The sequence below is a fragment of the Lepidochelys olivacea genome (assembly GCF_965140295.1).
Source record: "Lepidochelys olivacea isolate rLepOli2 genome assembly, chromosome: 2".
Taxonomy (NCBI): Eukaryota; Metazoa; Chordata; order Testudines; family Cheloniidae; genus Lepidochelys; species Lepidochelys olivacea.
In genome coordinates, this window is record NC_140412.1 from 271,608,762 (window position 1) to 271,625,085 (window position 16,324).

The 16,324-nt window shown below is 56.8% G+C and overlaps 1 protein-coding gene across 4 annotated transcripts in view; it reads left to right on the plus strand.

Moving 5' to 3' along the window:
* AGAP3 (ArfGAP with GTPase domain, ankyrin repeat and PH domain 3) overlaps positions 1-16,324 on the plus strand; it is a 237,126-nt gene that overhangs the window by 130,755 nt on the left and 90,047 nt on the right. For 3 of the 4 annotated variants that reach the window (XM_084619178.1, XM_084619179.1, XM_084619177.1), the window contains exons 8-9: positions 1,535-1,690; positions 5,873-5,965. In XM_084619178.1, coding sequence (XP_084475304.1) covers positions 1,535-1,690; positions 5,873-5,965 — 249 coding nt within the window. Of the gene's footprint in view, positions 1-1,534; positions 1,691-4,445; positions 5,495-5,872; positions 5,966-16,324 lie in introns of those variants that run through there. The other variant, XM_084619180.1, reaches the window with a different exon arrangement.

The window sequence follows — 16,324 nt, forward strand, 5'->3', positions numbered from 1 at the left end:
AAAAAAGGGAAGAAGGAGGATCCTGGGAACTACAGGCCAGTCAGCCTCACCTCAGTCCCCGGAAAAATCATGGAGCAGGTCCTCAAAGAATCAATCCTGAAGCACTTACATGAGAGGAAAGTGATCAGGAACAGTCAGCATGGATTCACCAAGGGAAGGTCATGCCTGACTAATCTAATTGCCTTCTATGATGAGATTACTGGTTCTGTGGATGAAGGGAAAGCAGTGGATGTATTGTTTCTTGACTTGAGCAAAGCTTTTGACACTGTCTCCCACAGTATTCTTGTCAGCAAGTTAAAGAAGTATGGGCTGGATGAATGCACTATAAGGTGGGTAGAAAGTTGGCTAGATTGTCGGGCTCAACGGGTAGTGATCAATGGCTCCGTGTCTAGTTGGCAGCCGGTGTCAAGTGGAGTGCCCCAGAGGTCGGTCCTGGGGCCAGTTTTGTTCAATATCTTCATAAATGATCTGGAGGATGGTGTGGATTGCACTCTCAGCAAATTTGCGGATGATACTAAACTGGGAGGAGTGGTAGATACGCTGGAGGGCAGGGATAGGATACAGAGGGACCTAGACAAATTGGAGGATTGGGCCAAAAGAAATCTGATGAGGTTCAATAAGGATAAGTGCAGGGTCCTGCACTTAGGACGGAAGAACCCAATGCACAGCTACAGACGAGGGACCGAATGGCTAGGCAGCAGTTCTGCGGAAAAGGACCTAGGGGTGACAGTGGACGAGAAGCTGGGTATGAGTCAGCAGTGTGCCCTTGTTGCCAAAAAGGCCAATGGCATTTTGGGATATATAAGTAGGGGCATAGCGAGCAGATCGAGGGACGTGATCGTTCCCCTCTATTCGACATTGGTGAGGCCTCATCTGGAGTACTGTGTCCAGTTCTGGGCCCCACACTACAAGAAGGAAGTGGATAAATTGGAAAGAGTCCAGCGAAGGGCAACAAAAATGATTAGGGGTCTGGAACACATGACTTATGAGGAGAGGCTGAGGGAACTGGGATTGTTTAGTCTGCAGAAGAGAAGAATGAGGGGGGATTTGATAGCTGCTTTCAACTACCTGAAAGAGGGTTCCAGAGAAGATGGTTCTAGACTATTCTCAGTGGTAGAAGAGGACAGGACAAGGAGTAATGGTCTCAAGTTGCAGTGGGGGAGGGTTAGGTTGGATATTAGGAAAAACTTTTTCACTAGGAGGGTGGTGAAACACTGGAATGCGTTACTTAGGGAGGTGGTAGAATCTCCTTCCTTAGAAGTTTTTAAGGTCAGGCTTGACAAAGCCCTGGCTGGGATGATTTAATTGGAGATTGGTCTTGCTTTTGAGCAGGGGGTTGGACTAGATGACCTCCTGAGGTCCCTTCCAACCCTGATATTCTATGATTCTTGTCTGAGCCGGCTTCCCTGGGGTGCCAGGGGCACTCTGAGGCGGCCCTGCCGTGCGAAGTCGCTCGGGGGGTTGTAGCCACCCGGGGGCAGCCTGCTGGCGGGTCCCAGGCGTACCCAGCGCGCTCTCTCTCTCTCCCCCGCAGGCCACGAATGGCAGCGGCGCCTTTAGTGACTACTCCTCCTCCGTGCCCTCCACCCCCAGCATCGGCCAGCGGGAGCTGCGCATCGAGACCATCGCTGCCTCCAATACGCCCACCCCCATCCGCAAGCAGTCCAAGCGGCGCTCCAACATCTTCACGGTGAGTGTGGCCAGTGGCGGGACGCGCCAGGCGGGCGAGGGGGGCGTGGGCCCATCGGCACAGGGCGGCCCTGCTCCCAGCCATGCGTGTGCTCGGGCCATGGTGCAGAGCGCGACTTCTGTGGGCACGTGGGGGCGGAGAGGCTGTGGGGAGCGCAGTGCAGTGCGTGTTTGTGTGTGTGTTTGTGCATGCATGTGTGTGCGTGTGTGAATCCTCCCCGAGTATGTGCATGTGCGTTCTCCGTGTGCACACGTGTGTGCGTCCTCCGTGGGCGTGTAGGAATCCTCTCCGTGTGTGTGTGCGTGTGCGTTCTCCGTGTGCACACGTGTGTGCGTCCTCTGTGTGCCTGAATCCTCCCCGAGTATGTGCGTGTGCGTCCTCCGTGGGCGTGTAGGAATCCTCCCCGAGTATGTGCGTGTGCGTCCTCCGTGTGCACACGTGTGTGCGTCCTCCGTGGGCATGTAGGAATCCTCCCCGTGTGCGTGTGTCCCCTCTGCGTGCATGAGCATGTGCATCCTGTGTGTGTATCCCCCATGTCCGTGTGTGCTTGTGCATCCCCCTGGCGTGGGGAGCGAGGGGTGGCTCTGCCTGCCTGGGCGTACAGCACTGGTGCCCCTTTCCCATCGCTCCCCCTGGGGCCATGTCCCCCGAGCAGGGGCTGACGTCCCCAGAGGCTGGGACTCTGTTTCTGCACTGGCTGAATAAGCCTGGCAGGGTCTCATGGGCGGTGGTGCTCAGAGCCAGCAATGGCACATGGAGTCCCTCTTGCATCCATGTGTGACGCTATCCGGACACCGAGGGGCCCCTGCTGATATGTAGGGGGAGGGCTGGGCATGTTTGAACCAGGGGATTGAGGACGACATCATGGGGAGTCAATTGGGGACATTTACAGCTGTTATTTCTGCTGGTTGTGTTTGCACCCCATCTCTCAGCACACTCTACACCCATATGCACACACAGCCACCCCACTGTCCCCAAGGCACCTGGGCCTCCCCACACACCATCCCAGCATGCCCCACGTGCACCTCCATCCCCGTCTGAACACACACAGCAACTGGGAACTCCACTGTTCCACAACACCCGCACACCGGTGAGCACACCCGTCCACTGTTCCCCCAGCACCCGCCCTCCGCTCCCCAGCACCCGCCCACCAGGGCACGCACCCGTCCACTGTTCCCCCAGCACCCGCCCACCAGGGCGCGCACCCGTCCACTGTTCCCCCAGCACCCGCCCACCAGGGCACGCACCCGCCCACCGCTCCCCAGCACCCGCCCACCAGGGCGCGCACCCGCCCACCGCTCCCCAGCACCCGCACATACCCACCTTCCCAGTGTGCATACCCATATGCCCAATGCATACACCTCTCACCCACCTGCACCTCCCCAACACCCTCGCCCCCAGTGCACACAGTTCCCACCGTGGACCCCGCTGCTCCCCAACACCCTTCAGCACGTGCACCCCCCACATTCTCTCAACAAGGGCCTGTAGAGTCTCCTACGTGGTCATGCTCACTGTTGTGCTCCTGTTCTAATGGATTTCCTGCTCCCTCCCTGGTCGTTACTCTCGCTCATGCTCACACTTGCTGTTGTGCACCAGTGCACACCGGTTCTCTCATGTGCTCTCACGCTTGTCCACACACCCACTGGTTCTGGACTCGCCGTCAGTTCATGTTCACGCTCTCCCTTTCGCTCCTGTTGGAGCGCGTCAGGCTTGTGGTGACATGCTCATTCTCAGCTTCTTCATTCTGGGGCTCATGCTTCATCACTATGGAAGTCATCAGTCGGGGCTCACGCTTGCTTGCCGTCTCTAGGGGTACCTGCTTGCTTGCCCTCTTTTGCTCAGTCTGGGGCTCAGGCTTGCTTGCCATCTTGAGGGGGTTCCTGCTCGCTTGCCTTCTATGTGGGGCTCACGCTCACTCAGTCTGGGGTTCACACTCACTCTCTGGGGGGCACGTGCTCGCCATCTCTAGGGGGTTCCTGCTCGCTTATCTTCTCTGTGGGGCTCACGCTCACTCAGTCTGCGGCTCACACTCGCTTGCTCTCTGTGGGGTTCATGCTCGCTCAGTCTGGGGTTCTTGCTCACTTGACTTTGTGCTGGGGCTTCGCTCACTCATGCTGGGGCTCAGGCTTGCTGGCTGCACGCACATGATTCACATAGGGTGGTGGTGGCCGTGGCAGCAGCAGGATTTGAAGGTGCTGATTCCCTCCCTCCCCCCACAGCTGGGCTGGGCAGAGCAGTTTGTCCGGCCACTAGCGTGGCCAAGCACCCCGTCCCATTCCTGTGTACACGGTGTGGGAGAAGCGGCAAGGCCTGCTCTCACTGGGTCAGCTGGCCCCTCTGGGTGGGTGTGCAGGGCCTTGCCTAGGTTGCTAGCATTGGGGAGAGACACGAAGTGCCCTGCTCTGGGAGCAGCTCACCCAGCTCCGAGCTGCAGTTTGTTCCCTGGAGTTTCATCTGCAGGCCTCCTCCCCTCCGGCTGTAAGTGCCCTGCTGCCTGGGGCCTCTCCTGTGCTCCCGTCCCTGGGAGTGAGGTGCAGACAGACGGGTGTGTGGCCACCAGGTGGAGACTGACTCCCGTTCTCAGCGATGGCTGCCTCCCAGGCTAGCACTGGAATGCAACTCCGGAGCTCGGCCTGCTGCTGCCTCTGGCTGCCCGCTGCGTGGCTGGCCGGCCTGTCTGTCCCCACCGCTGACAGACTCATGTCCGTGTTCTGAGTATAACTTGCCAAACTCTTTATTCTTTCGATATTTGCAGATATGTGCCACTGTTTCCAACTTTTCATCTACAAAAAGGCCTTTCCAACTCCTTCCAAATTAGAAGATCCAGGTGGTTACACACGGCACCTCTGTACAAATTCTCTCACTTTTCATTGCCTCTCCAGGGCCGGATAAGGGATGGGCACTGGGATTGATCTAAGATTAGAGGCTCGCCCGCCCGTCCTCCAGCCAGCATGGGTTCCCCTCCCGGAGACACGCAGGAGCCTTTTAACCCCCCCCCAATGTAAAGTCTAGGAAGCGCTGAGACGGCCTCTGCACGTGCACTCTAAGCTGGGACATTTCTGGGCCTGCCGGATGCTGTCTAGGCCCTTTCCATGTTCCGGGGATGCCAGGCGGACGACCCTCCTGGGATGGAAAGACCTGCAGACCCAGCGGGACCAGGGCAACGGCAGCCAGCGGAGACGGATGGGCCAAGGGACGCTTTGCTGCCCGCTAGCACCTGCTGCTCGCACTCCGGCCCCTTCCTCCTTCCTGCGTTTTCCTGCAGCCTGCATGGACTCCTGCTCCTCCTCCTCCTCCTCCTCGTGGCAGAGCAGCCATCTGTGTCTCTTTCTTTTCTTCTCTTTCGATCTCCTGGCTTTATCCTGGGCCCAAAAGCGAGCAGATTGGTGTCCCAGGCGCGCAGGGCAGACGTTTCTTTCTGATCCAAAGCACATGGGGAGCTCCCCACCTGAGGGAGCTCGTAGGACACAAGGGAGAGACGTTGTGGCTGCCCTTTTGCTGCCATTGTTGTGATTCTGAATGTATTGATTGTGCTCCGTGTCGTGTATGACTTGATATTTTCCTGTCTTAAGCACCTTGAATGAGTTCTGCTCCACAGACTGTATATTTCATATTGTATTTACTGGAGTTTGCTCTCACCACAGCCATCCTCAAGGAGTATCCGATACTGCTCTAGACTCTCTAGATGTATACTAGATAGTTATTGTCCATGCTCTTTTGTAAGGGGCTGGTCTCTCTGCCCAGTGACCTGTGCTACTTTGTATGGTGCAAGTGTGTTCACAGAATAAATCTGTTGGATTAGTAGGAGTGTGAGTTCCTTTCACTGCCTTGGCCTCTCCTGCTTCCATCCATGCTCCACCGACATCCCATGCTCTTCCTGTTTGTGTCACCGTGTGCTGTGTGCCCCCGAGGGAGTGAGGAATCAGGGGCAGCCCTTTGCTGTGAGGAGAACGGCTTTGGGGCAGGGTGTTAGATGTTTGGGGGGCTGGGTGGGACGCTTGGGAGCAGGTGGGCTCCGGGGAGGCCAGGATGGGAGTTGAGGCTGATTGCAGCGTCCTTAGAGGGGATGGGGAAGAGGCTGCCCTGGGGAGCGTGTGCTGGCCCAGCGGGGAGAAAAGTGGGCTGTGTGTTCCTTCTTCCCCTGCCCCTGTGTCTAATGCGTCTGTGTCTCTTCTCTTCCAGTCTCGAAAGGGCGCAGACCCGGAGCGGGAGAGGAAGGTGCCGGAGTGCAAGTCGGACAGTATCGGCAGTGGGCGGGCCATTCCCATGAAGCAGGTTCGGATTCCCCGGCCCCCCTAACCATGCCAGAGCACTGCCCGCTGGGGCAAGGGTCCTCAGGCCTCCTGAAGGGCAGCAGGGCGTCGCAGCCTGGGCCGGGGCGTGGCAAGGGGAGCATATGCCATGGGTGCACGCTGGGCTAGGCCACGCGGGTGTCCCAGTGGGAGCGGGGCAGTGTCTGTCTCAGGCTCATTGTGTTTCCATGCATGTGTCGCTGTCACCGGCTCTGCCTTCAGCGTGTGAGTGTGCGTGTGCGCAGCCCCCCATGCGTGTGCGCGCGCCATACGTTTGCTATACGTTTGCCATACGCGCGCTGGTACCAGTGCTCCCCAGCAGAGGGCAGCAGAGCACCACCCTGGCCCTGGCTCCTGGCCCCTGGCCCCTGGCCCTGGCTCCTGGCCCCTGGCCCCGGCCCTGGCCCCGGCCCTGGCTCCTGGCCCCGGCCCTGGCCCTGGCTCCTGGCCCTGGCTCCTGGCCCGGGTTTGCTGTCTGAGGACACGCAGGCGCTGGCCTCCTGTTGGGGAGCCACACCCTGTGGCCCGGCGGGGCCCAGCTGCGAGCCTGCAGGGCCAGAGTGAGCCAATTCACACTGGGCAGCTCAGGTTCTGCTCCTTCCTTGGGGGTCGCGGGGGAGAAGTGACTCCAGCCTGCGGCCCCCTCTGTGTCCTGCAGCCCCGGTTGTGGTGCTGGGGACAGGGTCCAGGGGTGGCGGATGGTGGGAGCAGGGCCAGGGGCATCTCTGGTGCAGTCACGAGGATGGGGCCCCAGGGCAGCGAGCGAAGGGGAGGGGAGAGGCCAGGTATCGTTGTGTTTCCATGGCAGCTCTGGTGTTAAGACTGGGCCAGGTCTGGGTCGCTCGTGGGAAGGGGCAGGCAGGGACGTTCTGGCACCGGGGTGTTGGGGAGGGGGTCTGTGGCTGGCTCTGGGGTAATGGGGAGGGGGTCTGTGGCTGGCTCTGGGGTAATGGGGAGGGGGTCTGCGGCTGGCTCTGGCTCTGGGGCGATGGGGAGGGGTCTCTGGCTAGCTGTGGTACAGCAGGTTGAAGGCAGGGAGGCCATGGAGGCCAGCGTGGCTCGGGCTCTGGGTAGGAAGGGGGACAGATAAGATGCACACCCAGATCATGCCCCCCGTCTCTCCTTCTTCGGGTGGGTCCTGCTCATTGAGTCCTTTCCTCCTCACCAAATTGGAGCTTGACCTGAGGTCGCTGTGGGCTGTTTAATCCCCTGTTTCTGTTAGCTGGGGGCATCTGGCCATCCCTTCCCCTTGCTCCCCTTTCTCCATCTCTTATGGGGCTGGCTGCATCCCCGGGCCCCACTGCAGGGGTTGTGTGCTGGCCCTGTCTCTCCTAGCCCCTCTCCAGGGGTATCTGCTGCGGGATGAACATTGACCCAGCCACCCCTGGCACCATCACTTTCCACAGGTTCATAGATGCCAAGGCCAGCCGGGACCTTTGTGCTTGCGAGAAGGGAAGTTTTGCCTCTTTGAGGCGGCCAGGGGTGGTGTGTAATTGTCCCAGGTTACTGGGTCGGGGCTAGAGACGGTTTTGGGTTGTATTGTTGAAGAGGAACCCCTAGATATGGAACCTGGCCCTTGTTGCCGCCAACTCTGGCGGGAAGAAGGGTCACATGACCATCCTGTCTGACCCCTGGTGTAACGCAGGCCAGAGACCTGCCCCCCAGTTATTCCTAGAGCCAATCTGCCCCCTCCTCCCCAACTTTTAGAAGCAGTGTCCAATCAGGGTGGGCACTTAGTGGCTGGGTTCATGTGCTGTGCCTCTGGAACTGCACAGGCTGCCAGGCGGGAGGGGCAGGGGGAAGTGCTGGGCAGAACCCCTGTGCGGGGCAGAGACAGCATGTAGGGACAAGGCGGTACCCTCACTCTGTTCATGACTCGGTCCCCAAGACTGGCCTTGGAAAGTTGCAATTCTCCATGTTCACTGGACTCCAGGAGCTGGGGCTTTTGGAGAAGCACCAAGTACTGCAGAAACCACAATAAAACCATGAGAATTGGTGACTCTGGTGGGACATAGAGGCTGGGGCCCCGTACAAATGTATCCCAGACAGTCCCTGGCCCAAGGAGCGTTGTGGGACTTGTTCTCGTTGCCAAAAGGCAGTGTCGAATGTGGTCAGTCAGGGAGGCTCAGGTACGATGGGGAGTGGGAGTTTGAAGTGCTGGCTGGACAGATCCTGCGCAGTGGCACCAGGATATGCTTGGGTTTCTGGGATGTCACGGTACCAACTGCCCTGACAGGTGAGCCCAGGGGACACTTGGCCTGCACCACTTCCGCCCCGAGAGCAAGGAGCAAGCGATGCCTCCGTGGTCTCGCTGCGCTGCTGAAAGGCCCAGCAGGGTGCACCAGCTCTGTCCTCTCCTTGTCCGAGGAGCACACAGAGCTCTCTCTGCTCAGGTGCCCGCAGACCCTTCAGCGGGGGAGGGCGACACCCATGGCTTGGATCAGGGCCTCCCTTCACTTCCAGCAGGTCCCGTTCCTTCCTGGAGGTTCTCCCAGGCCTCCAGCTCTCGGAGCAATGATGGGTCCCTGGGTCATGTCTCTGACCATGAACTCTTGGGCGGTGACTCAGATCCCTGCAGCTGCTTGGCTGCGCTGCCCCAGCATGCCAGGTACAGCTTGTCCTGAGCTTTCACAGCCAGGCCAGGCTAGCTCTGCTCCCATGGCATGCTGCCTCTGATGGGGCTGGCTCCAGTCTCTTCAGAGTAGTGTCAGCAGAGCCCTGGGAGGCTTTGATAGGCCCTGGGCAGCAGCCAGGCTCAGAGGATCCCAGCCTGCCTGAGGGATGGCAGCAGGAACTTTTTACTTATTTCTCTGGCCCTGTCAGTGTGGAGTGCCTCACACTCTGACAGGCTTGCTGCATTCGCCCTCACTCTAGGCAGGCCAGAGTGGTCGTCAGGGAACTGTCCCACAGACACAGAAGGACCGGCCTGGGAGTAACTGGCCCAACAGGGATCTGAACCCAGGTCTTCTGGTCCTCAAGTAGAGCCCCAACCACTGGACCATCCTTTCTCCAGGTGCCGCCCCTAGACAGGAGCTCACTTGAGACAGCTCTCCCAGGGCAAACACTGGCAGGTGCCAGAGGCTTGCTAGGCAGAGGACACGACCCCCTGGAAAGCAGCATTTCTGAGGTCTCTGCAGAGAGGTGGGGACCAGCAGATGCTGATACAGGTCCCCTTCCCTGAGGCTCTGAGAACCAGTTCCATTTTATTTCTGCATGGTGTTGCATTCCGATGAACTGGTGGGCCCTGGAGATGGTAGAATATGGTTTTACCCCAACCACACCCCCTTTCCAGGGACCTGTCCCAGGAGAAACGACCGCACTGTGAACTCACCACCCTGCTGCTGATAGCAAGGAGAATGTGGCCAGAACCATACAAAGGCAAATGAGTTTAGTGCCAAAGGAAGAGAGGCTAAGATCCGTTCCCGGGCGTCCGTGGTGAGGAGCCGGCCGTAACCCTGCCGCACAGCTACAGACTAGGGACCGAATGGCTAGGCAGCAGTTCTGCGGAAAAGGACCTAGGGGTGACAGTGGACGAGAAGCTGGATATGAGTCAGCAGTGTGCCTTTGTTGCCAAGAAGGCCAATGGCATTTTGGGATGTATAAGTAGGGGCATAGCGAGCAGATCGAGGGACGTGATCGTTCCCCTCTATTCGACATTGGTGAGGCCTCATCTGGAGTACTGTGTCCAGTTTTGGGCCCCACACTTCAAGAAGGATGTGGATAAATTGGAGAGAGTCCAGCGAAGGGCAACAAAAATGATTAGGGGACTGGAACACATGAGTTATGAGGAGAGGCTGAGGGAGCTGGGATTGTTTAGCCTGCAGAAGAGAAGAATGAGGGGGGATTTGATAGCTGCTTTCAGCTACCTGAAAGGGGGTTCCAAAGAGGATGGCTCTAGACTGTTCTCAATGGTAGCAGATGACAGAACGAGGAGTAATGGTCTCAAGTTGCAGTGGGGGAGGTTTAGATTGGATATTAGGAAAAACTTTTTCACTAAGAGGGTGGTGAAACACTGGAATGCGTTACCTAGGGAGGTGGTAGAATCTCCTTCCTTAGAGGTTTTTAAGGTCAGGCTTGACAAAGCCCTGGCTGGGATGATTTAACTGGGAATTGGTCCTGCTTTGAGCAGGGGGTTGGACTAGATGACCTTCTGGGGTCCCTTCCAACCCTGATATTCTATGATTCTATGATTCTATGAGAGGGGTGCTAGAGCCTCACAACCTCAGCAGGGGCGTGGGAAGGATAAAGTCTTGCCCCGCACTCCGGTTCAGGGCTCCCTGCAGAGAGAGGTCTTGAGGGCCCAATATTCCAGATGCAGAACAGCAGCCAGGGCTCCGGAAGCTGTCACCGAGAAGTGCAAACCTTGTCACCGCTGCCCAGCTCTCCTGGGGTTGTTCCTTCCGAGGGGAGCGGGGATCTCAGTGCCTATCCCCTCGGCAGATCCCCACCTCTCCAGAGCATCACAGCTCGTGTGACTGGCTGGCTGTGTAACTGCGGGGGTGCTAGTCCCCCCCACTGAGGCAGAGGGACTGAGAATGGATATGGGCTAAGTGAGGTGGCTGGAAAGCGGGACCTTCTGCCTGGGCGTGTGTGGCCTCCGGTAGAGCGCTGCCCAGCGTGCACGGCCAGTACGTGGGGGAGATCCTGCTACTCCCTTATTCTCCGTTGAATCTGCCTAGTGACCTTTCTGGGTCCCGTGGGGAGAGGACTGCAGTGCCGGTGGCTAATCCATCCCCAGCTTTGGTGGCAGAGCTGCAGCGCCCTGCATGAGCGGGCTGCGTGCTCAGACAGGAGGCTGGTTAAGAGAATCTCGGAAGGAGTGAGTTTGGGGGGTGCTTTTGCACCAGTGGGGAAGGCTGCTGTTCCGGGGAGCAGAACTATCCCGCAGGAAGCTGGTGGCAGCTGCTGAGCCTTGCCCATCACAGCACGCCCAGAACATGCTGCTAGTGAGCCGATGTCTCTCTCTCCCAAACTCCAGTTGTAGACGCTAGAGCTGGATCCACCCAACTCCCGTGGCCCCCGTGTGAGACAAAGGAGTCCAGCCTCCTTTCTCTAGCCCTTCTCCTCTGACCTGGGTGGCAGACGCGGCCTCCTGCTGGTGCGGGGGCTGCTGCACGTGAGGCTCCGGCTCCCCACCTGGAGCCCATGCTATGATCTCGGCAGGCCCAGGCCCGCACTGGGTGAGGAGAGGATCTTTATGGCTGGACGCTTGACACTGAGAACTGGGCTAGCTGGGCTGGCAGGCTGCCGTTCCCAGCTGGTGGTTCCTGGGAACAAACACACGTCCCCTTCCTCATGCAGATGCTGCTGCTGAGTGTGCAGTCACATAGTCAGCCCTGAGGGCCTGGGGTCCCTGGGCCAGCTCTGGTTGGGCTGGCTTCTTCAGCGGGGCCCAGAGCCGGGGACTCCTCCTCCTTGGGATCTGGGACCATGCTGGGAGCTGAGATTACATTTAAATTGCCATTTGCATTTTCCAATCAATACACGACTTTACAATTAAGTTTGGTGTTAAAATTCTTAGCGAAAAGTGAGTGGAAGGGAGATTTGTGGAGTGAACGAGTCCTTTGGGGGCCATCGCGGCTCCCTGCCTCATTACACTGCATACTGCATGCTGCTGCCACTGCTTTCCCGGCGCACCCCCCAATCCGAGCACAAGACGCCGAGGCAGTCACGCGGGCCAGCCTCGCAGGGCCGGGGAAGCGCGCGGGAGATGGTGGGCTGGCTTGCTGTTCATCCCTCTCGGCCTCTTCCCTTTTGTGACCTTCACACTGGGGAAAAGGAGCTAGCAAAGGATTCAGAAGATGCAGAACCCCAGGGGAGGCCCGGGGTAGGTAGGCATGTGGCTGCGTGTGGCCATTGGGAACATGCAGGATTTGTGGAGAGTGTGTGAGAGCATGTGGGGTTGGGGATCTCTGTGGGGAGCTGGGGCATTGTGTGCACCGAGCATGCGCATGAGTGGGATGTGCTAGCACAGAGGTCTCCAGCCCTTTGGGGGTGGACCCCCCATTTGTGGTGGTTCTGCCCCTGGGTTCACATGTGGCTGCTGCATCTCACCTGGGTTTTGTCCTTCTCCTCCCTCCTCTCTCGCCTCATCTTCTTGTCTCTTTTTCTGTGTAGTATTGGGATTTTGCTCCATTTCCCAGGAAATGGGAAAGCTGGATCTCCCTAGCTGCTTCCTGGTTCAGCCCCGACTCTGTATCATCAAAACAGAGAACAAGTCCAGCCACAGAACAGGAAGCCCTGATGCAAGCCACACTGTGGTGTCACAAAAACCTGCATCCAGCACTTGCTCCCTCCCACTTCCTTCTCCAACCCTCACAATTTCTAGTGCCTCAATACAGAGCAAGTCTGTCTGCTTCCACTGCCCCAAAAATGTCTGGACCTCCATGTGTCCCAACCCAGCCGTGCTGCAAAAACCTGGATCTAGATGGAGCTTGCAAAGTTTTGGCCCTGAACCCTCAATTTGTACAGTCTAAACAAAGAGCAAGTCCAGCTAATGCAGACTCCACTGGATATATCTGGAATCTGGGGCACCCTAGCTCAATAGTCCTGGGAAAACACAACAGCGATACCTGCCTTCTCGTGTGCCGGGATTTGTCGCGTCCTGATTTGCATAGTGGGTTAGGAGCAGCTGCATTTGTTGTCTCTCTAAACAGTACAGTTTTGGGGTTTGAGGCCAGAATTGGCAGGGGTAGCAGGATACCGGTACTCAATGAATTTGTTTGCAATGCTGTTGCATTCAGACACATCAGGATCCAGACTTTTCAAGGAGAACAGGGGCAGTTACACTTGGCCTCTGTTTACATGGTAGAATTTTTGGTTTGTAGTAAATATTTGCAGGATTTGGCTGGAGGAGTCAGATTTTAAAAAGCCAGCAGGGGCCATTATGACCTCCTACATAGCTGATATAGGGAATCTTGCCCAGTGATTCCTGAGTCAAGCCCATAACGTCTGGCTGAGCTATTAGAAAGAGATCCGGCTTTGATTTACAGATTCCAAGTGATGGAGAATTCACTACGTCCCTAGGTCAGTTGTTCCCATGGTAAAATCCCTGCCTGTAGACGTTTGGTGCCTAGTCTGAATGTGTCTCGCTTCAGCTTCCAGCCATTGGATCTCATTCTGCCTTTTTCTGACAGAGCAAAGAGCTCTCGACTATTGGAAATCTCTTCTCCAGGTAGTTACTTGTAAACCCCATGATCAAGTCACTCCTTTATCACTTAGATAAACTAGATTGAGCTCCTTTAGTCTCTCATGATAAGGCAGGTTTTCCAGGCCTCGAATGATTCTTGTGGCTCTTTCCAATTTGTCAACATCCTTTTGAAGTGTGGACACCAGAATTGGACACAGTATCCAGTCATGGTGACACTAATGCCTTGTGCGGAGTCAGTATCATCTTTGTACTCTGACTTGATATTCCCTTGCGTCTCTATCCCTGGATTGCATTCACCGTCTTAGCTACAGGATCGCACTGAGCACGGATGTTCTGTCCATTTCCACCATGACCCATATGTCCTTTTCAGTGTCGCTGCATTCCAGGAGACAGACTCCTGTGCCCTGTACCTTTAGGCTGTCGTCTTTGTTCCTAGATGTATGACCTTGCACTGGTGATACAGATAGGTTTGTGTAACTGACCTGCCCCAACCATCATTTACCACTCCACCAATTTTGTGGCCTCTTCAGATTTTACCAACATCATTTTATATTTTTTCCAGATCATTGTTAAAGATATTGAATGGATTTGGGCCAAAAGCTGATCTGTGTGGGACACCTCTAGAAAGACCATCATTGGATGATGATTCACTGTTTACAGTTACTTTTTGTGATCTATCATGTAACCGGTTTTTACTCCATTTTTTATCAGCTATGTTGATTTTAGATCGTAGTAATTTTTTAATCAGAATGTCATACGGTGACAAGTTCCCTGCAGAGGTCTAAGCATGATGTCAGCACAGTTAACTTTGTCAACGAAACTCATGGTCTCATCAAAAATAGTATCAGGCTTGTCTGACGAGACCTGTTTTCCATAAAACACTGTTGATTGGCATTAATTATGCTGCAGTCCTTTAATTCTTAACTGATTTCTCTCCACACTGGCCTTTTCACGATTTTGCCTGGTATCAGAGTCAGGCTCTCCGGCCCATAGCCACCGGGCCCTTCCCTTGCACATATTGGCACAACGTTCACATTTTTCCAGTCCTCTGGGACTTCTCTGGTGTCCCAGGATTTGTTAAAAATCTACGTTAATGGCTCAGAAACCACCTCCGCAAATGCACTGAGCACTCCTGGGTCCGAGTTCTCTGAGCCTGAAGATCTGAAGATGTTTAGCTTCAGCAGTTTCTGTTTAACACCCTCCCCAGCCCAGGTAAAATAAGAAGTGTTGCCTGATCGTTGTGAGCAGCGAGTAAATCATCCAACTTCTTCCCAGACACTGAACAGAACTATTTACTGAGCACTTCTGCCAGTCCTGTGTCATGTTGGCTGCTTTACAATGGTCGTTTCACGGCTGCCCCAGGAGGTGTCAGATGTTGGGTCTTTCTGATGGAGTTTAGGCAGTGGGACTGGGTCCCAAAGTTGGCTTGATCTAGCAATCCAGAGGTGTTGGATCCAGGTTTTTTCAGTGCTGTTGGGGGTCCAGAGTTTTTGGCATGCTAGATGCAGTTAGGCAGTGGCATTTGGGCCAACTATGGGCTAGATCCAGCTTTGTCCCCAGACTCCTTTTTGCAGCCTTGTTTTTGTTTCCCAGTTCTCTCCCGGCCTCCCATGCTGTGAGGTGCTGAGTGCTCCTCTTGGTTTGGCTCCAGCACCATCTAGGAGGCCCTTCTTGCTATCTGTGTCTGCAGAACAGTCTCTGGCTCCCATCTTCCTCCCCTTGCTGAGGGTTGTTTGCCTAAATAGGTGAGCAACTAGTGTAGATGGTTTTCACTCCTTTAGCTGGTTGCACTTGACCTCGGGGGCCCTACAGGCTCAAGTCTAGGCTGCACTTAAAACTTAGGTGGGCTCAGCTCCGGCACTCAGGGATGTGAAAAATTCACAGATGTGCTGCCCTAAAGCGCCGGTAGAGAGACGGCTAGATGGCTGGAAGAACACCGCCGTTGCCTGGGGAGGTGGCGTGACTCTAGCCACAAGTCGCTGTAGTGTGTGTCTACGCTCCTGGGGCTGCAGACACGGCGCCTCCTCCTGGCCATTCTGGGGATTAGCTTTGCCAGGCATTGTGCCCTCCTCTGGCAGTCTCTTCACCCATCCTCTCTGGCCCTGCAGCCCCTCTCACTGCGGGACTGCAGTTTCCTCTTCGTCCCTCGACCCTCCGGCCAGGTCGCTACCTGGTGTCCCCTTCTGGACGGGGAGCGGGGGATGTAACCGTCCCGGGCAGGCCGCTGTCCTCTGCCTGGCCCCTGCCACATCCCCGGTGGCTGGCAGGGGAACCCAGGCCCGCCCTCTACTATAGGTTCCAGCTCAAGGTCCCTCCGAACAGAAGCCACGGCCTGCACTGTCCTGCCATGCTGCTTTCCCCTGAGCCTTCTCCTACCTTCCTGGCTTCCCCCCTCTCTGGGTTCACCAGCCTCCCAACTCCTTCCTCTCAGGCAGTAACTGTGGACACCTCTGCTAGCCCCTAGCGCACCTCCATGCTCCCAGGGAGTGACTGCAACCGTCTTCTGCTGCCAGCATCCTGGCTTTATAAACCCGGCTCAGCTCCTCTCCCTGCTGGGCTTCCGCAGCGAGTGAGGCCTGATTGCACGCTGGCTTTCCTCTGGGTGCAGCCCATCCATTCATGGGACCCCGCAGGCAGCCAGGGAAAACTCGCTGCCTGATCCAGACAGAGCCGGGCTGAGCAGCTGCTCAGTGGGGATGGAAATGGAGCCAGACAGCTCAAGAGGCACCATAGGCTGTGCCCTGCTATCCGGCTTCTGGAGTCCTTGCTGCCCCTTGCTCCAGCCTCTGCCAGCCTCCTGGGCCCAGCGGATGGCAGGGGAGAGGCAGCCCTGGGAGCTCATTGTGTGTTTTCGCTGTGTGCCTCAGGCTGCTTGGCACTGTGGGTTGCATGCAGCTGGACCCACCACTCTTTCCCTCCCCCGCCCCGACCTGGCACCCCTGGGGGCTTGCCTCCCGACTCAGGAGCTGCTGGGTAGCATGGCTGGGGCTGGGGGGTGGCATGAGAAGGCCTGAGGGGGGTGCGGAGAGCTGCAGGAGTGTGTTGTGTTCCTGGGGGTGGAGGTTGTGCTTCTGTGGGGAGGTGTTTGTGTGTGGGGGGGAGGGGGGATTGTGAACAGCATTGTCCAGGGGAGGCATTTGGGGGTGGGGGCTGTGGGCAGAGTCGGGCGGGGGAGGTGTTTGGGGGAGCGGG